At 59.4% G+C, this 27185-nt stretch overlaps 1 protein-coding gene across 1 annotated transcript in view; it reads right to left on the reverse strand.

The window, feature by feature from the left end:
* Positions 1-13229: 13229 nt before the first annotated feature.
* Positions 13230-27185, reverse strand: part of SEC14L1 (SEC14 like lipid binding 1) — a 34060-nt gene continuing 20104 nt past the window's right edge. Inside the window, exons 8-17 of the mRNA XM_079798021.1 lie at positions 26601-26710; positions 25766-25955; positions 24701-24789; positions 23683-23753; positions 22250-22421; positions 21814-21948; positions 19824-19958; positions 18063-18314; positions 16169-16347; positions 13230-15918 (exon numbers count right to left, since the gene is read on the reverse strand). Of these exons, the coding sequence (XP_079654147.1) occupies positions 15813-15918; positions 16169-16347; positions 18063-18314; positions 19824-19958; positions 21814-21948; positions 22250-22421; positions 23683-23753; positions 24701-24789; positions 25766-25955; positions 26601-26710 (1439 nt within the window). The 3' untranslated portion in view covers positions 13230-15812. The remainder of the gene's footprint in view (positions 15919-16168; positions 16348-18062; positions 18315-19823; positions 19959-21813; positions 21949-22249; positions 22422-23682; positions 23754-24700; positions 24790-25765; positions 25956-26600; positions 26711-27185) is intronic.

Here is a 27185-nt window from a genome sequence, read left to right on the forward strand (position 1 = left end):
GCGGACACGCGGATAAAGCAGCGGTGGGCGGGGTGCGCCTTCCCAGGCAAACGCTCCGCAGCGGAATCCCGTGTCTGTGCCTCACAAAGTCCCCTCACAAGTGCGCTTTGTGTGGACGGAGGAGAGCGCGCCGGATTTTGTCTAGTTTCATTGAGGGGATGCCAGGGAGCCAAGGTGCCCTCCACCCCAAATAGCACGGGGACCCAGAAAGTGTAATTACCACCAAAAACTCCCTTTCCTGTCCCTCTCCTGAGCGTGGGAACTTGTGGGAACAGAGGCACATGCGGCTCAGCTGGTCTGTGGGTCCCCCCGCCCCCTTGTTAAGCAACTGCCCAGCCACAGCCTGCAGAGGAGCAGCCGGGCCAGTGACCTTCCCCCCTGGCTGGAGCTGACGGGACCAGAGTGGACGCAGACTCCACCTGGAGCCCCTCCAAACCCTCATCTGGGGTCAGTCAGAGGCTGAGGGAGGGACGGGGTCGGCCCGGAGCAGCCACAGGCCTGGGGAGGGGAGATGAATTGTGAACAGCTGTGCTTGGATTCTGGGATAGCCACACACCCCTACGCACACCCCACACACACAACCCCCACGCACACACCCTATACACACACACCCCACGCACACCCCCCATACACACACACCCCACGCACACCCCCCTATACACACACACCCCACGCACACCCCCCTATACACACATCCCCCACGCACACACACCCTATACACACACACCCACGCACACCCCCCTATACACACACACCCCACGCACACACACCCTATACACACACACCCCACGCACACACGCACACACGCACACAACCCCCACGCACACCCCCCATACACACACACACGCCCCACGCACACTATGCACACACACACACACCCTATAAACACACGCGCACACACACACACACACACAATTGCCACTTGCGCCAGAGGCTTAGCTGTGTTCTGGTTCTGGCCAGTAAGCATGATTCGACCCTAAGGCTAATGCCTGTGGTTCCCACATCCAACCCCCTTTCAGGAATCCAGCGAATGGGCACGTTGTTGGCTGGTGTGGGAGGTGCCCTGGTGCTCACCCATCAGCGGAGAGGGACCTGGAGTCGGGGCCCCTCTGGTGCCGGTGTTGATGGCCCCTCTCAGTGGGTGCGGGACAGTTAACGCGGACACTCAGCACACGGAGACGGGATGAGGGAAAAGAGAACGACGTGGTCTCGGCTCGGGCTCTGGTGCCCAGCGTGTGCCTTCCGGGGTCTGGAAAGGAGGATTCTGCCGACATTTCAAAGGTATGTTATCTGAGATGCCCAAGGACAACGGGCAGTTTCAAAGGTAAAGGCTGACCTTTGTCGAGGAAGCTACCGGCCTAGGACCTGACCGCCCACTGTGACCGGCTTTGAGTAGGAATGCTGATGTTCGGACCGCCCTGTGGGGGTACTTGGGCCTCCCCTGAGCTTGTCAGGGTTAGCATGCGGCCCCTTTTTCGTCCACAAGGCAAACCTGGTGGCCAGGAGCTGGGGGAGGAGGAGGCGTGGGCCGGTGCAGCTCAGAGGGCTCTTGGGCAGCGCAGCGACCCTGTATGACACTGTAATGGTGGACACACACCACCAGACATTTGTCCCATAGAATGTGCATCACCAGGAGTGAACCCTAATGCCCACCACACACCCCAGGCAATAATCACATATTAACCCTTTGCACTCGCTTGCTTTTTTCTCGATTCCTTTATTCTAATGCTAACCATGTCGACTCACACTCGACATCCGAGTGCAAAAGGTTAATATTGGCTCATCAGTTGTAACAAAGATTCCTCGTGGTAATGAGACGGGGAACAGGGGCGGGGGGGTGCATATGGGAACTCTGTACCCTCCAGTTAATATTTCTGTAACCCTGAAACTGCTCAGAAAAAAGTCTGTGAAGCCCGGCTGGCCTGGCTCAGTGGCTGAGCATCGATCTATGAACCAGGAGGTCATGGTTCAATTCCCAGTCAGGGCACGTGCCCGGGTTGTGGGGCGTGCAGGAGGCAGCCGATCCATGATTCTCTCTCATCATTGATGTTTCTCTCCCCTCCCCCTTCCTCTCTGAAATTAATAAAAAAGTATATATATTTTTAAAGTCTGTTAACCTTTTTAAAGGCTTCTGGGTACGGTTTTATCTCATGGAGAAGATTTTAAATTAATAGGCAGCTCCCCCCACGTTTTCCAAGGATTTAGTTTCTCGGGCTAAATGGGATGAGGACAGAAAAGAATGAAAGGAGGCGGCTGCACTCTGACCTTCTGAAGGGAGGAAGCAGGCTGGGAACGCTGCTGTCCAAGCTCAGACTTCTCATGCGAAAAGGAAGGATGACTCAGCAGACAGGGTCAGAGGGCACGCAGAGCCCAGGCCAGGACTGGAGCCCCATCCCCCACAGCCCCCTCTGCACAGGACCTGCTCTCCACGGCCACATCCTGCACCTCGCATCTGAGCCCCAAACCATGAAGGATGGGTCCTGGGGGTTCCCAGGGTCAGGCGAGCGTATTTTGCACGTGGGAGGGATGCGAGCTGTGGCCTGTGGGCAGGCTGTGTCTGAACATCTTTTCCAAAAATGACCTCCAGGCTCTCCCCCATCCTCCTGCTCTTCGGCAGTATGGCCCTGCCATTCATTCCTCCTGGTCCCCTCCCCTTGGATCTGAGAGGGCCTGGTTGGTTGTGATCCTTGAACTCGGAGTCTGGCCACCCTGAGACCTCCACACTGTGGGAGTGTGTTCGTTATCTGCTGCTGCGTAACCAATTACTCCACACTTAGTGGTTTATTCTTTTAAATATATTTTGTGCCGAGCCGGCACAGCCATGGATGGGGGCGGTGAGATTGAGGGGGCGGTGAAGGATTGAGAAAAGACAGACAAGAGAATAAAGTTGGGTCTGGGTGGGACACTGTCCTCTCTGCTGGAGAGACAGCCCACGGCCTGCAAGCCGAGTCTTTATTTATAGCCAGATTCCAGGAGGCAAAGTAAGGGCGTGGTTACAATGTTCTCGCAGGCTTCGAATCTACTCAATTACACACACCTGATCAAGCTTTGTTTACTTGCTGCACCTCCCGCAGCCCATATCACTCATCCACGTGGGCCCACAGGTTCGGACCATAAGGTCAAGCTCACAACCATAGCCTTTGGCTGTAATTGTGCTGGGACTTGCACGTGGCTTTGCCACGAGAGGATCGTGCCCTCTCATTAGTCCCAGGCTTGAACCTGTCCAAACGCTGTAGCGGCTCTCCACAATATATTTATTGATTTCAGAGAGGGAGAGAGAGAGGGAGAGAGAGAGAAACATCAATGATGAGAGAGATTCACTGATCGGCTGACTCCTGCACGCCCCCCACTGGAGATGGAGCCCTCAACCCGGGCATGTGCCCTGGACCGGAATGGAACCCAGGACCCTTCGGTCCACAGGCTGACACCCTATCCACTGAGTCAAACCAGCTAAGGCTCTACTCACCTTTTCTTCTCTCTCTCTTCTGTCCACTTCTTGCCAGTCCTTCCCCCCAAGGCTTCCAGGCCCGAGTGGTCAGACTTGGCTGTGACAGGCCAACCAAAGCCATGGCTCCTGTCCTCGGACCCGGGAGGGCCCTGGCCACCTGCATGTGCACCCACCTCTGTTGGTCCGACGTGGCTCAGCCCCTCTCCTTGCGTGGCCCGGCGGCTCTGCCGCTGACTGTTCTCTGGACCTGTTACATGACCGAGGCCTTGCTGAGCGCATGTGAAAAGGAAAGTGGGGGGGCTTGCAACCTAGTTCAGAATCTGGTTAAAACTGTAGTCTGACTTCCCCACTCTGACTTGGGGGGAGCTGCAGAGCCTAACCCCAGGGCCCTGCCACAGCTGAGTTGGGGGGAGCGGTGGAGCATGCCCCCAAGGCCCCGCCAAGACTGACTTGGGCGGAGCTGGGGGGGCCCTGGGGCCCGCCACAGGAGGAGATGTATAGGTCAGAGCCTCCCCACAAGTTCAGTTCAGGCTTTGGATCCGGAATCCCCCTGGACTAGCAGATCTACGAAATAAAGGTTACACTTTCCCCCGTCAACGTGCTGGCTGATGGCTCTCCCGTGCATTCTGCCACAACATTCGGAACTGACGTTGGAGGCGTGGCTACGCCGACACGTTCCTATGCAAGAGCGTGCACTGCGCCCACCTTTCCAGAAAGCGCTTTGGCAACATATAGCAAGAGCTTTAAAAGGCCCATATACTTGGTCCCGGTAACTACATTGTTTTTCCGTCGGCTGACTCAACATATTTCTTGATTAGTCAATACGGTCCCTGCCCTCTAAAGCTTTCCGACGTCGGTAGGAAAACAGACGGTAACCAAGCAATCATCCAAGGGCCCTCCAAGGTTCACACGTGGCCCGGGCCCGGGGGGGCCTCCCCTTCCCTCGGAGGGGAGGTCGGGCTGAGATCCAGACATGAACAAGGATCAATCAGGGCGAACGGAGGGAGAGATTCGGGCAGATAGCAGCTTGTGCCAGGGCCCTGGGGTGGAGAACAAACCCAACCAGGAAGTGGAGGAGGACCCAGGAGGCTGGAGCCCCAGGCGCTGGAGCGCGGGTGGAGGCACCGGGCCTGCAGGTACGTCAAGGCCTCCGATCTTTATCCTAAAAGGAATGGGAAGTCATGGAAAGGTCTGAGGGCGGGTGGGGCTGACACACCGGATCTGCATCCTGAAAATGTGGCTGTAGATAAACGGCAGAGCGACAGGAGGGCCCAGAGCCCAGGTGGGCGCCTGGAGCAGTGCCTCGGGCGACAGGAGCCGGTGGGGTGATGGGGAGATTGGAGGGAGAAGTGACAGAGAGAGAGAGAGGAATCCCTGGAGATAAGGCCCCTGGACCTGGGGTGAGCCGCCTGGGAGGCAGGGTGGCGGGAGGTGTCCGGATGGCTCGGGGTTGGGGAGAGGGCACAGCAGGATGGCAGAGAGAAGGAAGCCTGAGGACCCACCGGGTTTGGGCCACCCGGTGCTGGGGAGGCTGAGGCGCCCACGGGGAGGCCCCGGCGGGTGGGGCCTGCATGGGTGGGTGTGGGGGTGTCCCTGCAGATACAACTCCCTGAGCCACTGGGGAGAGGGGGGGAGCTGTGGGGGGGACGTGGTAGCCGGGGCCCTGCCATCAGGAAACAGACAGACACCAGGAGGCACGGACCAAGGATGCTCGCAGGAAATTGAAGCGAGCTTAGCACTCGGTCGTGGCTCAGGAGGCAAACAAGCCCAGCCTCTCACTGGGGAGACGCGTGTGCAGAGCGAGGAGTGCCCGCCAGGCGCCCGGCGCCGTGGGGCCAGGCAGGGCCCCAGCTCCCTGAACCCACCAAGTGCCACCCAATGGCTCATGTTCGAATGTGAGCTTCACCTCCACGGAGTGTTTTTAAAAGAGAGACTGCAAAGGCCTTCTGTACTAAAGGCTTTATTTGTGTAGAAAACAGGCACATAAAACATCTAACGCAGGAAAAACATAAACTCTGGGAACGCGCTCCGCCAGATGTCACGGCGCTGCGGCCGGCCGGGGTGACCTACTTTCTTTATTGTCTCTCTCTGGCTCCCCACCACAAACATACGCTGCCTTCACAATCTGAAAAAGAATAGACACACGTGCCATGTTTACACATGTGCACAGGAACGTAGCGGTGGCCAGTACTGTTCTGACCCGCTTTTGAGGTCAATGTTGGCTCAATATTTTATTTTATTTTTTTAAATTGATTTCAGAGAGGAAGGGAGAGGGGGAGATAGAAACATCAACGATGAGAGAGAGTCATGGATCGGTTGCCTCCTGCAGGCCCCCTACTGGGGATGGAGCCCACAACCCGGGCATGTGCCCCGATTGGGAATCGAACCGTGACCCCCTGGTTCATAGGTCGACGCTAAACCACTGAGCCACGTCGGCCGAGTTTAACTGGAGATTTTAAGATGGAGTGGTTATGTTTTCATTTTGCCAAAAAGATATAGTTTAAAAGACATGCCGAAACCGGTTTGGCTCAGTGGATAGAGCGTCGGCCTGCGGACTGAAAGGTCCCAGGTTCGATTCCGGTCAAGGGCATGTACATTGGTTGCGGGCACATCCCCAGTGGGAGGTGTGCAGGAAGCAGCTGCTCGATGTTTCTCTCTCATCGATGTTTCTAACTCTCTATCCCTCTCCCTTCCTCTCTGTGAAAAATCAATAAAATATATATTTAAAAAAAAAAAAAAAGACATGCCCGGCGCTCCACACCCTCCTGGGCCCATCTCCCCTCAGGGTCTCTGGCTCAGCCACTCAGTTCTCAGCTCCCAGCTGGCACCTCCCACCTTTCCAGCCCCCAACCCCCTGACCCCCCCCCCCAGCCTCTCAGACCTGCTCCCTGACTATGGGATGGGAGGTCTGGCCTTGCCTCCCTGTAAGTCTCTTCCCAGCTGGGACCTGGGAGGAAGCGCTGGGCCCGTCTGATCTCTCGTTTTCTCACCCGGGGACTGGAGACCATGCCCCCCCCCCCCCCGGGCCGCGGGATTGCCCGAGACCGGGTGTGTCCACGTGGGGATGTTCTAACCGGTGCGCTTTTCTGTGTCGATGCCATAAATCAATAAAATCATTTATCAAAAACTAGCAGCCAAGTTCAGCCGGCAAGGAGGCTTCCCGTGGAGAGGAGCGGACACGCTGTATCTCCCAGGAAATGCCCGGCCTTGCGGTGGGAACAGCGGTTAAGGACGCGTTGCCTGCGAGCAGCTGGCAGAGCCCACCGCTGTGGGAAACATGGTCCTCGGAGCTGACGTGGGGGCCGGTTTGATGAGGTTTTATTTTTTAAGATTAACCTCCAAACCCACTGCATTCCAGGAAACTGCAAGTTTACACTGGTTCTCTGTTTTTAATGGACTGACAATAAAAGGAAATATTTAAAGTTTAAAAAATAGATGGCACTTGGAAGTTCATTTTTCAAGTCATCCCATGAAGCAAAGACAAATAAACGATAAAAAGAGAAACTTAAAAGACGTCGCTGTAATAAAAAGATAGCCATCGCCTCGGGCAGACACTGAACGGGGCAGGAGCCGGAGCCACGCTCGGCCAAGGGGCCGTGGGGCTCCCAGCTGTGCACCTGGGCGAGTGTGTGGGGGGGGCAACTACAACTTCCAGGCCTTGACCCCCCCCCAGGGACTCAACAAAAGGGGCGCCAACCCCCCATCATCCCCCAGGAGATGGGTGCTCTGAGCCAACAACAAATGACTTGGGTTTTCTGGAGTGGATCCACCAGGGGCCCCGTGGGGGCGGCTGGAAATGAGGTGGGAGGGAGAGGAAGCGGAGCGATGGAAGAGAAACAGCTACTCCAGGCGAACCCACCAACCTGATCCCCCAAACGTGAGCAAGGCTAAAGCTAATGAAGACAGTCGGGAGAAAGCCACCGTGGAGATGTGACATCATTCCAGAGGAAACAGAAGTGGTAGAGCAGCTGAAAATAATCCTATCTGATAAAAGGCTAATATGCAAATTGACCGAACAGGGGAACTACTGATCACTATGATGCACATTGACCACCAGGGGGCAGATGCTCAACGCAGAAACTGTCCCCTGGTGGTCAGTGCGCTCCCACAGGGGGAGCGCCGCTCAGCCAGAAGCCGGGCTCACCGCTGGCGAGTGCAGCGGCGGTGGTGGGAGCCTCTCCCGCCTCCGTGGATGTCTGACTGCTGGCTTAGGCCTGCTCCCCTAAGCCATCAGTCAGAGCGGGCCTAAGCCATCAGTCAGACATCCCCTGAGGGCTCCCAGACTGCGAGAGGGTGCAGGGCAGGCTGAGGGACACCTCCCCTCTTGAGTGCACAAATCTCGTGCACCGGGCCACTAGTCCTCAGATAAAAATGCTGAGGGTCGTCCAAGACCATAAAAACCTAGGAAAGCAAAACTGGCTTCGATGAGACAAAAACAGGGGGTCGTGAGGACGAGCCGATGAGAAATCCTGGAACCGAAAGGTGTGCTGCTTGAAATTCACGGCTCGATAGCCAGGATGCACCTGGTGGGACACACAGAAGACAGAGCGAGGGAGCTGGAAGGTCTGACTGAGACAGGGGCCCGAGGTGAACTCATGAAGCAGATAGAAAGGAAAGGGCTGTCGGGCTGGAAAGCGAGCTGTTGGCGAGGGGAGCTGGCTGAGAACAGGTTTGCCTGCTTCATGGTGAAACCTGCTCCATCGCGGGAGGCGAGAAGAGCTGAGAGGCTGTCCGAGACAGGAAGACAGGTGACCGCGGAGCAGGCTGGCCTGGGGCCGGAGCTTCTAGGCCACAGGGACACGGCTGTCACCGAGCACCGGCAGCCAGCGGAACGATCGCCCGGGAGTGCGCATGCGGCACCGGCGTCTGGCGGGCAGAGTCTAGGAAAGAGCTGCCCCGACGAGCCATCCCCGAAAGGTTTACCCCGGGTGACCATTCGCGAGGAGAAAGCCAGCCAGGAGGAGAGAAGACGCGGGAACAGGGCGAACACAGAAACGCGGGTGAACGCGTTACCACTTACTGCAAAACAGCTAATTGCGTGAGTCATGGGGGTTCTGACGACAGGAACGGCCTGTGGGGCGTGATGTTCGGGGGGGGGGAGGGGAGGAGGGGGGGATCCTGAAGGGCTTCTAACTCGGTGATGACAACGTCTGGTTACAGAGCTGTGTCTCAACGCCGGCCGCTTCCGAGCCAACAGAGAGAAGAGGATGGGGAGACCCTCATCGGCCCGACAGGAGGCTGACAGGGGAGACAGAAACGTGGAGCTGAAAACATGAAGTTAACGGCAGAGGCGTCCGAACGGCCAGCCTCCCGCAGCGCTGTGCCGCTGAGGGTGTTCACACATGTGCAGAGGTGTGCAATCATGGATGCAAAGACTTGAGGAAAGGCGTCGGCTCTGGGACGGGTGGGGGCCCCGGGGCGGGGCGGGGGCGGGGTGGCAGTGACCCTGTGTGGACTGTTGTAAGGATTCCCAGGCAAGGCTCCTGGCAGCAGGTCCCTGGGCTGCTAGCTGCAGGGTGCCGCCCGGGGCTCCCCTCCACGCCGCCCCCGGCTCCCCTCCAGGCCGCCCGCGGCTCCCCTCCAGGCCGCCCCCGGCTCGCCTCCACGCCGCCGGGGGCCACGGCAGCAGACCCGCTCCAGCCGCGGCGGTGACTCAGCCCAGGAAATTACAGGCCTCCACGCACGGTGGGCGCCCGTCAGAGTGGCGGCCCCGGGTGGACATGTTGGGGGCAGGAGAGCTGGCAGCAAGGCCGGAGGTCTGGGGGTGGGGACAGGGCCTCTGCCTAGGGTGACCCAGGTCACGCCTTCCAGGAGCCACAGACAGGCCCCAGCTAGAGGGGGGGGGTGGGGGGACACAGACAGGCCAAGCTAAAGGGGGATGTGGGGGGAGACACAGGCCCCAGCAGGGAAGACAGGGTCGGGGCACAGGACAGGCCTGGTGGGCGCTGGGCAACTGCCCCATGAGGCCCCTCCGAGCCTCAGCTCCCCGCGACAAGGGAGCAGCGCCCTCGCCCGGCCACAGACGCCGGCCTCTGAACCCTCCCAGGCTCCACCCCAGGCCCGCTGAGCTCTCCTGGGCTGGGCTGTGGACCCAGGACCTGAGGCTCGGTACAGGGGTCTGAGCGGCCGTGCCCCCCGCTCCCCTCGGCCCCCCTTTCTCCCCGCACAGAGCTGGGCCGGGGAAGCCTTTTCTGTGTTTGTGGAAGGAAGAGGATTAAGACAGGAAAGAACTGGCCTCCGAGGTCTCCCTTTCCTCCTGCTCCATCTCCCAAGGCGCCCGCCTCGCCAGCGCCCCCTGGTGCCCCGAGGAGGTGTTTCCACGCTGACTGGGGCAGAGCTGTGAGGTCACACGACAGCCGGGTCTCCTCTCGCGTTTCCTAAACCGCGCGTGAGGCTGAAACACGAGTTTGAACACATCCGATGCTCAAGGCACTGAGAGCAGCAAAGTCTGTTCCTCCTTCGGGAATTGCCAGTCACCCCGGAAAATGCCGCGGGAACCCCAGGGTGCTCCAGCAGGTGGCACTGCCGCCCGTGGGAATGGGAGCTGGGCGCGGATCCCCATCTGGAACGTGGGAGGAGTGACTGTTTGCTGTTCCCCATTCCAGAGAGGCAGGGAGAGTGACAAGCAGGGGGACCAGACGGAGAGCCATTATCCTGGGTCACCAAAGCCACCTGCTGCCACCCCCCCGACCAAGCACCCAGCAGTCCCTGCGGCCACAGCCAGCCTTCCTGGTGCCCAAGGGCCCGACACCATGTCCCCCACTCCTCTGCTCGCCCGCTCCCACTGCCCCACGGTCCTCTGGGCTCGAGCTACAGCACCGAACACGGCACACGCATGTCCCGAAGCTGGAAATCTACTTTAAAACTAAAGTCAGGGAAAGCCAGGTGAAGCCGATATGGCGAACGCTCGCGATGGCTCAGGAAGACGTGGCAGCAGCACTCCTGACGCTGCTCCCGTGCGTGTCCGTGTGTTTATTGTCCATAACACGCCTTTTTAACTTTGACTAAGGCCGAGCGCAGAGCCCGTGGGGGACGTGGGCAGCCGCCACCAGAGAGAGAGCTGGGCCCTCCCGTGGGGGGCTGCCTGGGAGTTCCACGTGGTGCCGGGGGCCGGGGGCTCTCAGCACAAAGCCCTCGACACGTCGGGAGTCACTTTCTCCTCGTCCAGGATCCACAGATCCACCGGGGACCCGGGACGGTCCAGAGCGGGGCCCAGGTCTCGGAGCAGCCCAGAAGGTTCTGGAACTGTGGGGAGGCCTGACCTTGGCCAACAGCCCCGCCCCCAACCTCTGAGCCCTGCATCGCTCACTGTGGGGGCTTCTGGCCCAGTCCAAGGTGTTCCCCAAGCCCCAGGCCCTGCGGACCAGCCCTGTGCCCTGCCCGCCACCTGGACTCACCCTCCAATGAGCTGGGGGACTCGCTCCATTTCCCAGAAAGAAGCCGCCGTTCGAAGCCGGCGGGACTTTCTGGGGCACAGTGCGAACCCCGCAGACGCTCCCAGCACAAGTCCCGTGGAAGGGGTGTCTACCCTCCCAGAGGTCCCACAGGGCCGAGGTGCGGGGCCCCCCCAGGACAGTCTGACCATCTGTGGCCTGAGGAAGGTGGCTGGGCCGGTGAGCAGAGTCCTCGTCCACGGGGCACGGCGGGTGGTCCCGCGCCGGCCCGGCTCACAGCAGCAGCACCGAGGGCGCGCCCGCTGGCCCCGTGGCTCAGGACGGTTCGTCTCCGGAGTCCTGCCGGAGGCTCGGATGCACTGGGGACTGGAGTCTGGCTTTGGCCGGGGGAAGCGCCCACGGCGTGAGTGGTGAAATCCCCGGGCAGGGGGCTGGGCTACGGGGCTGGTTCAGAGGACTTTAATGACCCAATGGAACTCAGCAGCAGATTCAGCCGAGTGCAGACGGTCACTGCTCCTGGTTCTTCAGCTGGTCTCTCCACCACCACCACCCTCCCGGGGGCCCAAGCCCCGGCCTGGGGAGCCCACCTGAGCTGGCCCCGGGGCGCTGTGGGCCCGTCCAGGACCACAGCCGCAGGACCAGGACTCGGATGCAAGCCTGGCTGAGCACCCGGCGCAGGGCTGTCCCTCCTCCCCGGCCGTGAGGCGGGAGCGACGGGAGCACCGCGGACAGCGATGGCCGCCCCGGGGGCCGGGCCTGCAGGACGAGGCGAAGCGGCTCCGGGCCTGGCGGTGGGTCAGCCGGACCGCCTCCAGGAAGGGCGGACCCCTGAGAGTGTGATCAGAAGGGCCTCGACTCAGCTTGAGTCACCGTCGCTGTCTGCCTCATCACGGCGGCTAATGTGTATGACACGTGCCAAGCGTGTCCCAGGCCCGGTGCTGACACACCATGCACGCCAGCTCCTGCCACCAGAGAATAACCTCTTGAAATTTAAAGGGGCCGAGCCGCCACGAGTCAAGGGCGGAGCTGAGGCCTGGGGCAGGGAGCAGCGCAGCGGCCCAGCCCGGCTCCCAGGTCAGCAGCCCGCCAGGGGCAGGACACGCGCCGACTCGGGGCTCGGACAGAAACCCTGCTGCTCTGTCAGACGCCGTCGCAGGGAGGCAGACAGGCCCAAGACAGAACCAACGGCCCGCTCATTTGCATCCATTTCCCTCCGATCTGCATGCCGTGTGCCAGAGCTGCCCTCTGGGTTATAAAATCAAACGCATGAGTGAACCCCTGTACCCTGCTTGTCACAGACCAACTCAGAACTCAGGGTATGTCTGACCACTCCTAAATCTACACACACACACACACACACACACCACACACACACACACACACACACACACCCCACATGCACACACACACCACACATGCACACAGGTGCCTGTGCTTCTATCCCCATTTCCAAAAGAACATGTGCGCTTTAAGAAAATTCCACACGTGTCTAATTTCATTTCTCAGAAAATCAAAGCGATCGCAGGGCGACCTGGCCTCACAGGAGCTGCTTCCTGGGGCTCCTGTCCCTCCCAGCCCCGTCCTCACGACGCTGCGACGCCGGGAAGGGGCTCACGGAGCGGCTGCGCCTGCTTGTTGCTCAAGAACAACCACCGGCAGGAGCTGCTCTGCCCACGTGGCCCCCCACCCTGCGGACCCCGCGGGGAGCAGGGTAGGTGCACACCGGCCCTCGGCCCCGCCCTGCAGCCGCCTGCCGTGAGGAACCATTATTCTACTAAGGCAGTGGTCGGCAAACTGGTTAGTCACAGAGCCAAAGATCAGCAGTACAACGATTGAAATCTCTTTTGAGAGCCAAATTTTTTAAACTTAAACTTCTTCTAACGCCACTTCTTCAAAATAGACTCGCCCAGGCCATGGTATTTTGTGGAAGAGCCACACTCAAGGGGCCAAAGAGCCTCATGTGGCTGGCGAGCCGCAGTTTGCCGACCACGGTACTAAAGCAACATCGCATCGGGCCTCGGGCCACATCCGTGTTAGACACCGCGTGCCGCTTAAGGAAAACTGCAGCAGCCTGCGGCCCGGCGCTGCGAACCGGCGAAGCGGGGCACAGGCGGCCTCGCTCCGGCGTCCGGGACACCGACCTCGCTCAGGGCGTCGCCCCTCCGTGTCCAGCCTCTTAACCTTCTGCACTCGGATGTCGAGTGTGACTCGACACGGTTAGCATCGGTAGCAGCTCGTATGTCGAGCCACACACGACACGTAGTTTCACCGCGGGGGGGAGGGGGATTTTTGTCTATTTTTCCAGTATCTTTTCTTGTTTTCATGAGCATGAAAGGACAAGTAAAATGTAAATGCCGTCTCAACTGATGCCAAAAAAGAAAAAATGAAAAACCGATATCGCATGTGAAATTTATTAGGAAATTAGTACATGATCTTGTTGGAGAATTCAGAGATGGTACACTAACTTCCAGGGGTAGATTATTATCCACTAACCTAGAGCAACGTTTAGATGGAAAGCTCCATATAATCACACCTCACCCTAACAAAAAACACAAAGATTGTGTTGTTTGTTCTAACAGAAAAATCAGAGGAAGAAGAGAGACGATTTATATTTGCGAAATATGTGAATGTAAGCCAGGTCTTCATGTGGGTGAATGTTTCAAAAAATATCACACCATGAAAAATTATAGAGATTAAAATTACTCTTTGAATGTATCAATTATTTGAAATATAAAAAAATCCAAATAAATAAGTTTGTATGAAAAGAAACTCCAGTTTTTTATTCTACTGCCGCGCTTTGTAAAATCTGGGGTATTTAAAAAATTAAATCCCGAGTAGAATAAAGGAATCGAGAAAAAAGCAAGCGAGTGCAAAGGGTTAAGGACAGGCTCTCCCAGGAGACGTCAGAGTAAGAGGAAGACACTTTGTTTAAACAGCTCACATTTATTATCGGTAACAATAAAAAACCTTGTAAAGACTAGCAGTATTGTATTACCAAGAGTGAGGTAATAGGTTTACAAAACATTTACAGGAGGTGATATGCAGACAATGCATTTAGGGAGGAAAGTGGAAACGAAATGGTTAGTGCTGGGGAAGGCAGGGGGACAGCAGCGTGGGAGCGCAGGGCGCGGGGAGACGGGGCCGCGTCATGGAGCCGGGCGAGGCACGTGTGCGTCTGTGCCCCGACCCCTACAAACGCCTTCAACTCTCTGGGTGAACCGTGCCGCTTCCCAACCAACTTAAAAAGCACACACCCTCAGACTGGGGGAGTGTGGGGGGGGTGGCTGTGAGTCAGACAGCTCTACCACCATCCCTGGGCTGATGTGCACTGGTGACTGGAGTGTTTTCTTGGCAGCTGTCAGCAAAGTCGCCATCTGAGACGGAGGGAGGGAGAGAGGGAGGGAGAGAGGAAGAGGAAGAGAGGGAGAGAGGGAGGAAGAAGAAGAGAGGGAGAGAGGAGAGAGGGGGAGAGGGGGAGAGAGAGAGGGGACCACCTTCAGGTCCTTATGACTTGGAAGCAGGAGGGCCGACTGGCAGCAGCACTAACCCTGATGTGCTTTCGGGAAGGAGCGGGGTACCCGTGAGGAGCTCCCCTTTCTGGAGGAAACGCCAGTCTCGGGAGCCCGGGACCGCGTCAGCGTGCGGGCGGGCGGGCCAAGCGCCTCCCTGACCAGGCCGGGGCTGCGCACGGCTCCCCGTCCGCCCGGCACCCCCTCGGGCCGCACACGTGCCCACAAAGCTCCGCGGCCCCGCGGACGCCCACCTTCGGAGCAGACCGAAACCCACGCAGCCAGGACGTGTGCGTCACACACGGCGCCGGCGGGGGGTCCCAGCCGCCCCAGCACGCCTTCAGCAGGAGGCGACCGAGTCGTCCAGGTTCCAAAGTGACTGCTTCCCCCGAAAAAAGCGGAAAACGAGGGCCAACACCAGGCAGACCCATCGTTGTAAACGGGAGGAAGAAGATGACGTGGAAGCCAAGCTCACAGCGGCGCTGCCCGTGAGAAGCCTGATGCTGGCCTAGGTCCTCCCTGCCCAGCCCACCAGCCCCGGCCATGCCCACACCCGCGAGTCACTTCCTGTCACAGGCGCAGGGCCCTACAAGCCCCACGCCACCCCGGAGCGGCCACGCCGTGAGCGCGCTGGTTGGCGAATGTGGACACCGGGCACTTTCAAAACGGCAACGGTGACCGACTGCTCACAGCGCCCCTGGTGCCCGGGGAGCCTGGGCTCTGCCGCCCTGAGGCTCTGGGGGCGCAGGCGAGCTGCGCCTGGAAGGAGCTCAGACCCCACGTGCGGGCAGGAAGGGCAAGGCACCAGGAGAGGGAGCGTGCCGCAGCCCGGGGCCGCACGGGAGGCCCTGCTCTGAGAGTGCCAGCAGGAGGAAGGAGAGACAATCGTGTTTAATGATGGCGGGTGCCTGGCGTCGCAGGAGCCCGGACCCAGCACCCACTGGAGAGCCGTGGATCCATCTGGCCGGGAAGCCGGGTGGGGCTCCCACAGCCGCCTCTCAGTCCGTCCAGGATAAGCGGCGTCTGTTCTAAGGAGGCCGCAGGCTGCCGCTTAGTCCGTGACCGGCGGTGACAGCAGGGAGCTGAGGGCTGCGGTGGGGGGACCAGTCGCAGCGGCTCCGCGCAGGCGGCCAGATCGCCTCTGAAGGCTGGCGGAGGGATTCGTGGACAGTATGGAGGTGATCCAAACATTTTTTGCATCAACATTGGAGGCAAAGTCTACCTCTTAACTGGCATATAAACTACGCTCCTTCGCGATAGCCCTTGTGCTCGGGGTGATTTTGTGCGCGCTGCATACAAAACCTATGGCTATTGAGTGAGTTAGAGTGAAGCTACCTGTCCAGAGCCGGGATCAGTGACTACGTTTACCATCTCGAGAGCTACCGCTACCTAGGGTGGGGCGAGAGGCTCAGCACTGGCCGCTGGTGGAGCGCTGGCTGTCCGAGGAGAGGCGGCGCGGCACTACCTGGAAGCCATGGAGCTGGAGTGGGACTGGCTGGAGGAGGTGGTGGCGGCGCTCAGCTGGGAGAACCCGCTGTGGCTGGACTCCAGGCTGGTCATGGAGCCTCTGCAAACACACAGCGAGGGCGCGGCGTGAGGCCCGAGCCGCCCGGCTTCCCGCACTGTGCCCTCCTCCCGCCAGTCCTGCTCTCCGCACCCCCTACTCAGCAGCCCGCTCCTCCCGCCAGGGTCCCCAGGACGAGGTTCCCCACTGCCCTGGACACAGACAACCTCGTGAACCGGTGATGGTCAACGGCCCAGAGCCACCTCCGCCTGCACCGAGCCGCGGCCCTGGGCTCCGCTGCTGCGGGGCATACCTGAAGTCCTCGGAGCCGATCACCTCGGTGTAGTACATCACTTTGCACTTGTGGGAGGAGACCTGCAGGGAGGCCAGCACGTCGTCCACGCGGGGCAGGTTGGTGGCGGCGCACGCGGGCATGCTGTGGAATTTCCACTGCAGGATGTAGAAGCCCGGCCACCGGGTCACGTGGGAGCCCTGGAACGAGCCGGGCAGGCTGCTGAGGTCTCCCTCCCAGGCCCCGCCGCAGGGGGCGCCAGAGCCCAGGGAGCGTCCCCAGTCCGCCCGGGTCCAGCGGGGTCACTGCCCTGCCCGCCGGCATGGGAAGGACCTGCTACTCTGGGTCATTACCAGGGCCGCTGCCAGCCAGGCCTCTGCGAGGGGCTGGGAAGGCCCCAAGGGTGACACTGGGTTTGTCTGCCCCGAGGACCCGCCGCAGCCTCAGGGGGAGGAAGGCCAGGACATGAGAGTTCAAGCGGGCCCTCTGCTCAGCCTTGAGGGGGTCAAAGGTCATGTGGACCAGGCAATGCTCTTGCACACACTTCCATGATCTTACTAATGTGTTCTGTGTTAACAGGAAGTCCATCCCAAACCAAATGTCAATCTGTGAAAACACCTCCTCTGTTAATTCTGGAACTGGACCGTGATGCAGCTTAGAAGGCCCATGACTTTTAACTGAAGCAGCTATTGCCTGGACTCTGCTTCTAAGACAACAGGACACTGACAGGCTCATCCCTAAAACGAATGGCAGCAAAACCACGCATCTGCTCGGAAAGCCCGAAGCACCGAGAACACCTTCTGAGCAGGCACTCAGAGCCGCCGCCGAGTCTCACCGAGGAACTGACGGGGCACCTACATATATAAAAGGCTAAGTGACCGACCGCCCGTCCATCCGAACCGTCAACCAGCACATATCATGTGCACCGGCAATTTAAAAATAAACGTTGCCGAAACCGGTTTGGCTCAGTGGATAGAGCATCGGCCTGCGGACTCAAGGGTCCCAGGTTCGATTCCGGTCAAGGGCATGTACCTTGGTTGCGGGCACATCCTCAGTAGGGAGTGTGCAAGAGGCAGCTGATCGATGTTTCTCTCTCATCGATGTTTCTAACTCTCTATCCCTCTCTCTTCCTCTCTGTAAAAAATCAATAAAATATATTTTAAAAATAAATAAATAAATAAATAAAATAAAAATAAACATTGACTCGTGCACGTGCGATGCATATAAAGCTCTCGCTGGCGCCAACAGCGCACGTGTGTTTCGATCTGTCACTGTCGATCATGAATTTGGTCGTTTTTGTTGACATTCTGAAGCTAAAAGAAAGTGGCGGCGTCGCCAGAATATGTCTGAAGACCAACTACTGGCACAGCTATTGGTCGCTTAGCCTTTTATGTATATAGATACATTTTAGTAATTTTCTTTCATCTCTGACACTTCTACTGTAGAGAAAGGGCTAAGAGTGATATTAAAATATTTCTTCTAATTAACTTCCTTTCAATGTGCATGAATCCGTGCACTGGGCCACTAGTTTTAAATAAACTAGAACACCCAGTAAGACACTTAACAGTCCCCGAAACGCTTGTTTCTCTGCCTTCACTTAGGGTGACGGAAACACAAGGCACGCAGCCAGGGGCGCGGTGGTGAGTCCCTGAACCCCAGCTGAGTGCACACAGTGCCTTCCCTCCTCCCAGGTCACCTCTGTGAATCCACTTCCAAAGCAACTCACGCCCTTTAGACGTAGGCCTGGGCTCTGTGCAAAACCAGGCCCGAGTCCTCTGCTCTAGGTCATTCTGATCGGACCAGGCCGGACACACCTCTGTGCCCACAGACAGACAGCACCGGCCATGCGGGGCAGGAGCGAGGTGACAGCCTCCCCTCAGGACAAACACCGAGCTGGGCGTCGCCCACATATTACCTGCACACTCTCCCCTTCTCTGCAGATAAGCGGTGACTCCACCATGCTGTAGTCCCGGCCCAGCTGCCAGGCCCTGTCGATCAGCTGCACGTTGTTCCCCCCAGGAGACGTGATGCTGTGCGCCCCCAGGGAGTCCTTCTTGGGCGGCTGTGGTGACCTCTTGGAGTGGTAGATGTTGAAGACAATGTCCCCTTTGCACACGTCAAAATCCCACGTGATCACCGAAGAGGCATCCACGATCTGAACGAGGATCTGGAGGAAGGGGACATATATACGCGTCATCCCCAAGGCAGCGAGGGCCCGTGCCCGCTGCCGTGGCTCCCGGGCGCCCAGCAGCTGGGTGCTGGGAGGAGATCCACAGTCAGCCATCGGTTCCCGCTCCGCCTTCACCCTCAGCCCCTGGTGCTGCTCCGTGGCTGGGGCCCTGAGCTGGGCACTTGGTTAGCCACCCTACAGCCCAGGGCTTCCCAGTACACGATCTTAGACAGCACTCGGAAATACTGGGTCCGGGCTGTGAAAACCCTCTCAACAATACAAAATGGATGTAAGTCAAGGCGGGATCCAGGGGGTCCGGGGACCGCTCTGGGCTGGGAGCTCAGGGAAGGCCCAGAGCAGGTGGAAGCTAAACCAAGAGCACATGGAGGAGGGAGGACGCTCTGGCAGGCGGCCCCTCTGCTCACGGTGGGACAGTGGCAGCCGCGGGGCGGGAGGAGGGAGCCACATGGCACGGATGGGAGGAGCCCGGGTTGAGGGCCAATCTAAAATCTGCACTTTATGTGGCGCCATAGAAAGCTTCCCAGCAGGGAACGACCAAAGTTAGTCTCAGGAGATTTCCATGGGGGGTGTGAGAATCAGAAGCAGCTGGGAGAAGGTCTGTTCACTGGAAGCCCCGGCATAAGCCAGGCCCGCGCCCCTCCCCTGCGGCCCCTCCCCTGCGCCCCCGCAAATGGCCTCTGCATGGCGTCTTGGCACTTTGCTGTCGTCAATTGCACCACTGCCCTTTTGCAGCCAAAACACCACTTTGGACGTTCCTTAACGAGCAGGTCCATAGAGCACGAGGGTCATGTCTCAGAACAGCGGTGCCCTAACGACTTGCGCCCCACCCCACCCCACCCCACCCCGCCCCGCAAAGTGGCTCCCAGGGCGTAGCTCTCGGAGATGTGCACCCCTCGGCTGACAGGCCCCCTCTCTCCTGCCCTCACATGGGACACTTAATCCAGCCTCGTTTTAGACACACCGCTGTCCTCGGTTCGTGCTTTACTCAATATCCAAAGCGGAAATGAAGCGGGCCCGAGCCAGCAGCCCGCTCTCCGGACGCCACTGGGAGTCCGCGTCCTCTCCGCGGCCGAGCCAGCAGCCTGGCCGGGGGCTCAGGGAGGGAGATGGCTGGGAGCCTCACACCGCGGCGTCAGGACAGTGCGTGTGAAAGACAGGACGCTCCTGCCCGACGACACGACAGCAGAGGGGAAACTGCTCCTCACTCCACTAGGCCAACAAAAATGGGGAAATCCCTTTTAATATAAACAACCAAACCCAGCCAATAAAACACAGAAAATGAAACGTGTAATCCTAAACAGACTGACGCCAGGAGTCAACCTCCGTGCCGGCCAGCGAGCGCAAGGGGACCCACCGCAGCTCCCTCGACGCCGAGGCGCCTGCTCAACCACCGTCTGGAGACCACGCCCCTGCCCTCCGTCCCCTGCGGCTGCGGGAGGACCCTGACCACCCGGGGGGGGGGGCAGCCCCCGCGCCCCGGCGCACCTCGTGCGGGGCTCCTTTGAAGACGCTGGCGGACTGGTAGATGGTCTCGGTCCAGAGCTTGAGGTCCTCGTTCTCCAGCTCCTCCGCAGTCCGGTACAGGGACTTGGGGACCAGCCCGCCCTCCGGCACTTCACACTGCAAAGCAAACACCGGCGAAAGCTGAGCAAACACGGCGTGTTGACCCTGCCGATCAAGGGCTGTGCCGGCCCCCCGCCTGGCAGGCCGCCTCCGCAGCTGCTGGGGAAGCGGGAGCTGGCGGTGCGTGGAGCCCGCAGCCTGGCCGCTGACTCCTAGAACTCCGTACACGCCATCTGGCTGTAAGCAAATGAGAACGAGCGGAAGCCGAGTTACCGCGGAACTCACACTAACGTGTACGGGCTTCTGGACTAGTTTACGAGCGCGGGTTTGTGTGCAAATGAGGGGTGTTCACACTGCCCGTGGAGGGCAACGTGGCGTTAGGAAGGGGTTATCCTCAGCAGCCACAGGCACTCCTTTCGTTTCTGTCATTGCGGTCCAGGTACGTGACCGATGACGGACGCTCCATGTCCACTGCCCGTCACATGACTGCCGTCACTCAGCCAAAGCCCCTGGCGCACAGCTTCTTGGGAAGGGGCTTCGGGGGCTGCCTCTCTAGAACAGGCTGCGGTGAATGGAGTGCGTTCGCAAGCTTCCTAGTTCACCTCGACACGACGACTTCATCCCGCAGCTCATAAACCCCCGTGCTTCCTGTGAAATCAGCGCTGGGAGGCGACCCAGGAACAAGCATGATGGACACTGGTCCCGGCCATGCCGTCTCGTTAGACTGGGCCCGGCCGGGCGGTCACACCCTCTTGTGCAGCAGCAGGAGGGGAGGGCCGCCTCTCGCACACCAGCCCGGACGCCAGCAGAGCGCCGAGAGGAAGCCCGAGGGCCAGGGAGGGCCCTCCCTCAGCTCCAGGGCCTCCCCCGTGAACGCAGCCTGGTGGTCAGGGACACGAGGCCCCACGGCCGGGAGCCGCCTTCTGCTCCCACGAGCTTTGCACTGGAGCAACCGCCTGAGGGTCCGCCCATGGAATACAGGTCGCTGGCGGGCTTCTACTGTCTGACCTTGGGGCGAGGTCACGGGCACGGGGAAGTCCGGGCCCTGTAGCTGGCAGGCCCCTGCATGGCACCGTGGTGCACCTGCCCTCCCTACGGCAGGGCTGAGGAACTCGGAGCGGTTACATTCCTCTCACCAGCCAGAAAGATTTGCCGAGACCCCAACTCAGTAGCTCAGCACGTGTGTCGAGCCCAGGTGTACCCACCTGGAAAAGACAACTTTCTCTGCGAGGAAGGACGAGAGCCTTCCTCTAGGAGCCTGACTCCTGGAGCCACGCCCTCTCCGGTCCCTGGGCCTCTGCAGCTGCGGTGCCCTCCCCGCTCACAGGCAGGCGAGCCCTGCGGCTGCACGGTCCTCGGGGAATCCACATCCCAACTCCCTCCTCACAGCTCAGGGCACAGACGGGGAGGAGCAACTCAATGCATTAAAAACCCCAAATTACATGAAAGAGTAGGATTCATCCTCTTTAAAATGTCATCCTGACTTATTATCAATGGGCACATCTTTTTGAAAATGACGTTGATTTTGTTAATAGTGCTTTAAACACACAGCTCCTCCAAAACAGCTAAGAAATCTGATTCAGAAAGACAAGTACTTTATGATTTCACTCATACGGGGAATCTAATGAACAAAATGAACCAGCATCTGACTCACACAAAGCGGAGGAAATAGAGCAAGCTGCAATGAGATTAGACTCTACAGCAAGTTCCCTTTGGTGTTAACAATGAGGAAATGTGCACGTTATCAAAAATTACCTAAGTGGTGGGTCAGAGAGATGGCAGCCCAAAATAACAGAAACGAAAACCAATAATCCAAACTAGAATTCTGAAAACCACTCGTGCAGACCCCCGCTCCCCCCGCCCCCCGCCCCCCCGTAAGTAGCCGAATGGGCAGGACTTGCCGCGCACGCACCATGCACTCCCCTCCCAGGAAGTCGGGGATGACCTCCTTGTCGATGTAGTCCAGCAGGCCGCCGGGGCCCTGGTAGTCGTTCCCCGCGTAAATGAGGAACTTCCTCCTGGTGTTGTCGTCGATGAACGGGCTGACCTGTGGGTGAGAGAGCCGGCAGTCACCTCTGCGTGGCCATCCGGCTTCCAGAGGCTGAGTGACAACGTGATGCCTGAGTGGGGAAAGGGAGCGAGTCTGACACCCTTTTGTAAGGTCCATTTGCACGGCACGGGGACACCCAGGAACCCTTTCTTCCCCTCACAGCTGGAGAAATGTTATGTCGTTCCCTGACCACGTGATTTTTCTAACTAGCCAGGACCTGGCGTCACAGTCGCGTGGATAGGACTGTGGTGTGTGCCTAGCAGATGCTAGCAGCTGCTGGAAACAGCATCCAACCCACCAGCGTCCAGAGGACAGGAAACACGCGGGGAGCCCGCAGGATCAGCAGGCGGCCCAGCGTCTCGGGGTAGTTGGCCTCCACCACCTCGATGATGCGCAGCAGGGCCTTGACGCCGGGCCTCCACAGGTGGCGCATGTTCAGTCCCTCCAGGTCCACCAGGCAGGTCCATGAGCTGCGGGGGCGCAGACGCGTTACTCCACAGACGCACACGCGGCGGGCACGCTGGGTCCCACAGCTATTGTTCTTTATTCTTGATATTATAACATAGTCATTTACACCCATTTTCAAAAAATGTCCGTTTTCAGAATGACAGGCTACGCACTAGACTCGTACCTCTTGTAAAGGCATACGGTCAGCTGGGCCCCCGCCCTGCACTCCCAGAGCACCGGCGGCTAACGGGCAATGCCCAGCCCTCGGCCGAACGTGCTCAGCGACCAGCAAGTAGGGCACGAGCTGCGACGGCCCTGGCAGGTCTGCACGGGCGGCAGCGGGACTGAGCTGCGGGGAGCTCTCCCAGTGTCCCGGAGCCGAGCGCTGGCTCAGAGCTGAGGCTGCGGCGGGAACCAGCCTCGGAGTCCTGCCCTCGGAGCTTCCCTCCGGCGGGCCCTCTGCCCGCACCTGCTCCGCCCTCCATCCCCCATAACCGTTCTACTGGGCCCTCTGCCCGCACCTGCTCCGCCCTCCATCCCCCATAACCGTTCTACTGGGCCCTCTGCCCGCACCTGCTCAGCCCTCCATCCCCCATAACCGTTCTACTGGGCCCTCTGCCCGCACCTGCTCCGCCCTCCATCCCCCATAACCGTTCTACTGGGCCCTCTGCCCGCACCTGCTCCGCCCTCCATCCCCCATAACCGTCCTACTGGGCCCTCTGCCCGCACCTGCTCAGCCCTCCATCCCCCATAACCGTTCTACTGGGCCCTCTGCCCGCACCTGCTCAGCCCTCCATCCCCCATAACCGTTCTACTGGACCCTCTGCCGCACCTGCTCAGCCCTCCATCCCCCATAACCGTTCTACTGGGCCCTCTGCCCGCACCTGCTCAGCCCTCCATCCCCCATAACCGTTCTACTGGGCCCTCTGCCCGCACCTGCTCAGCCCTCCATCCCCCATAACCGTTCTACTGGACCCTCTGCCCGCACCTGCTCAGCCCTCCATCCCCCATAACCGTTCTACTGGACCCTCTGCCCACACCTGCTCAGCCCTCAATCCCCCATAACCATTCGCCGGAACTAGCAGTACGATTTAGGAGCACACACTAATTTTTGAAGCTCGCGCGCCCCCCCTACCCTACCCCCCAAAATTAAAAACCCAGACTAACCCTAACCTGCAACCCTGGGCTCTCAAGGACCATGCAGACTAACCAGCCTGGCCAAGCCACTGAGGGGTTAGAAATACCGAGTCCACCAGCCGAAGGGAGACACAGCTGCACGCCTACCTGATGGGCCGGCCGAAGACCTTGGTGTTTTCTTCACAGCGTCTCAGCCCTTCCTCGTTGATGGAGAGGACCTACGCATGAGAGGCCACGAGAACGCCTGTTAGCCAGGCGGTGACGCCAGCATCGCTGACACGGCGCACTTGGGTGAGCACGCACGCCCACGGCGTCTGTTTAGGTTTTCTGACACACACAGCACGTCCCCGACACGTCTCCCTCTGAAAAGAGGGTGCTGTCCTCTGCGGCTAGGGACAGCACCCCGAGTGGGGTCACGGGCGGGCGTGCCTGCTGTGGGGGGTACGTGGCCGCCGAGGGGGGGACGACACACCTACCAGCCCAGGGAAAGGGCGGGGTCAGGCTGACCGGAAGCACGGCCAGAGGAACGCCGTTTGGATGACAAACCTACCCCCGTACAAGCGGCCGTCCACATCCCTACGGTCTTTTTGTGCGCGTGTGCGTGTGGATATGCTTGCACGCCCGTATAAGCACACGCAGGCGGGCTGAGAGCCCACAACAGAACGCCAGCAGTGGGTGTTTTAGGATCACTGGGTTACGGATGTGCCTTTTAAAGCTTTGTTCGTTTGTTTGATTGAGGGATCGTATTCCTCTCCCCGTAACTGCCCACTGTGGAGGCTGCAGAGGAGGGGCGAGCCGAGTCGGGAGGGGAAGGAGACTGCTGTCTAGTTGAGGTGGGAGATGCAGGAGCCCGGGTCGAGGCGGTGCCAGTGGGAAGACCACTGTGAAGAGGTCGGGTGAGAGAATCTCGAAAGGAGAGTCAGGGTGGGGGGAGGTCAGAGAGGACTCGGACTCAGCGCCCAGTGGCCACCCGAGTGGCTATGGTGACCTTTGGGTCAATGCTTCCCCGGGAAAAACATTTTTATAACTTCCGTGCCCGCCTTTGACATTTCTCACACATAATCACAGCTTTTCCTTCCTGATGACAAAAGCGGCACGTGCGTGCTGTGACGGGACGGCTGTAAAACCCCAAACCCGCTGTGGCGGGCGCGGGCCGAGCACTTACGTATCTGAGCAGGGCCTCCTCCCCGAGGGCCCTCACCAGGCCTTTGGTGTCCATCTGCCCCAGCCTGAGCACGTAGAGGGGCCGCCCGTCTGCGGGAGGAAGGCGGTGATTACACGCGGTGCCGTGTGCGGGAGGCCGAAAGGGACGAGCTTCAAGCCCTGTCCCACTGAGCAGCAGCTTCTGTGTGTACAGGAGCCCCCACTCTCTTCCCAAAAATGGCAGAAGGGAAACGAAAGCCGCCGACAGAGCAGCTCAGCAGGTGGCGGAAGAGGGGTGCCCCTGGGCACAGGGCTCGGCTCCTCCTTCACACCCGGGGCTGAGCAGAGCTCCGCTCAGCAGCAGGCGGCCTCACCCACAGACAGCCTTCCTGTGAGCAGCCCTGGCTGGTCTTCACTCCACAGGCTGCCGACAACGCACCGTCAGGGTCTGAGAAAGCCAGCGTCCTTCCCTCCCGCCCGAGAACCAGGTAACTGAGGACTGTGTAGACTCGTAAACCCGACAACCACACACGCTGGCTCTGCTTCGACAGTGGAGGCCTCGTGGACGGGACCTGGGAGGACTCACGCACTGGGACAGCCCGGTCCCCAGGAGCCAGCTGCACAGACGGAGATGGCCTGATGGCCAGTGTCCCCAGCAGCCCCATGAGGGGCTCACACTCGTCCCTGGTTTAGGTGGCCACTGGCCTCAGCTTGTTTTTGCTACTCCCCCCACCCCACCCCAAAAGCTGCCGCTCTCCCTGCTCTGAGGTGGGATCCTGGCTGTGCCCCCCCCCCCCCCCCCCAGCACTGTGCTCCTCAAAGCTGCCCTCAGCCTCTGGCTTTACGCCCCAGACTCCATGTGATTCAGAGGAACGAAGTGCCCTGCCCAGGGCACCGTGAGGCCTGAGGAGGAAGCACAGGCCCGGCCCTGCCTCAGGCTCCGGGGTGTTTCCGGTGGCTCAGGAGTGCGCCGCCGCCGTGGTGTGTTCAGGCTGCGGGGGGGGAGGGATGACGCCCTCCAGGGCCCACCCGCCCCGTGGGAGGAGGTCTCCCTCAAAGCACGTCCCAGGCGCACGCCCCTCGCTACCTTTGTCGTGGTGGTGCCAGCCGCCCGCGTAGTAGTCCTGCAGGACCTGGGGGGGGTTCCAGGTGTCGAGGATGTAGTCCACCTGGTGCTGCTTGCGCCAGGTCAGCGACTGACACATGATCTCTCTGGCTTTGTCGATGTTGAAGTCCCGGGCGCGTAAGAACCGGAGAATATGCTCATCTTTGGGGATCTATGGAGAGAAGAGGTGCTGTGAGCAATGCTGGAAGTTGCTACGGAAAAACACAAGTTACCAAGGGCAAGACTCTCAAACGCTCACTTCGTATCACGAGTGGGCTGGTGCTGGCCGGTGTGGCTCAGTAGATAGAGCAGCGGCCCACGGGCTGAAGGGTCCAGGTTCAATTCCAGTCAAGGGCACGTACCTTGGTTGCAGGCTCGATCCCCAGCCCAACCAGCCCTGGTCGGGCGCGTGCAGGAGGCAACCAGTCGTTGTGGCCCTGGGTTCCCTTTCCTAAGTAACGCCAGTGTGACCAGACACACAAGCGTGCCTCTGCGCGCTTCCAGACCCCATTAGCATGAGGCTTATTATAAAACCTGGTTCCTTATGAGGCCAAAATTCTACCAAAACCTTCAAAATCAAAGCTCATTTCTAATCTCTGAACAATCTGTGAACTCCTTCTAAACCTCTAGACGTGTCACTGCTTTCAAGCGAGACCACTCTCTGTAAAACCCGGGAAAAGGGCACCACAGCTGCCAGGGGACCGGGGCCACGCAGCTGGAAGGGCAGCCCCAGCTGTGGCAGGCGGGACAGTGACTCTGAGCAGCGGTGGGCGGGACCAGGCCCACGGTTCCCCCAGCACCCGCGGCCGACTCTCACCTTGCCCTTGTGGGTTTCCTGGAGCCACTGGCGCAGCCGGATCAGGCAGCTCTCCTGCAGCGGAGTCAGGTCGCCCAGGTACCTCTTGATGTAGTCTGCGTCCAGCTTGTCTGCAACGGAAGTCACGTGCCATCGGTTACAACCAGCACACCGGAACTCGCTGCCACAGGGCCCTGCTCAGTGAAGCTACGTGTGTGTGGTCCAGGCTCAGGACTCAGGGACTCCGCAGGGCTCCAGAGGGCACCCGGCCACCCCAGGATGCCCCGAGGGCAGCCTGAGAAACCCCATCACTGACCCAGCCCAGGTAACGAGCTGGATCTATTCTATCCCCTAGTTGCCAGCAGGTCCCCTCGATTTGCAAAATGTCAGCACTACTCATGGCAGAACAATGGCCATTACAGGTATTCAATGCCTTTTCATTAAAAGTTACATAAAGAGAACTTACATGGTCTAAAACTATGAAATGAAACAAATGGATGTAAACCTGTTTTAAGCAGAGCTGTGTTCAATACCAGAAATCTTTTTCATGCTAAGTAGCATAAACTGCAAAAATGAGGCAGAAAATGAAGTGCAGAAAAGAAAAAT

This window comes from Cnephaeus nilssonii (assembly GCF_951640355.1).
Source record: "Cnephaeus nilssonii genome assembly, chromosome: 19".
NCBI lineage: Eukaryota > Metazoa > Chordata > Mammalia > Chiroptera > Vespertilionidae > Cnephaeus > Cnephaeus nilssonii.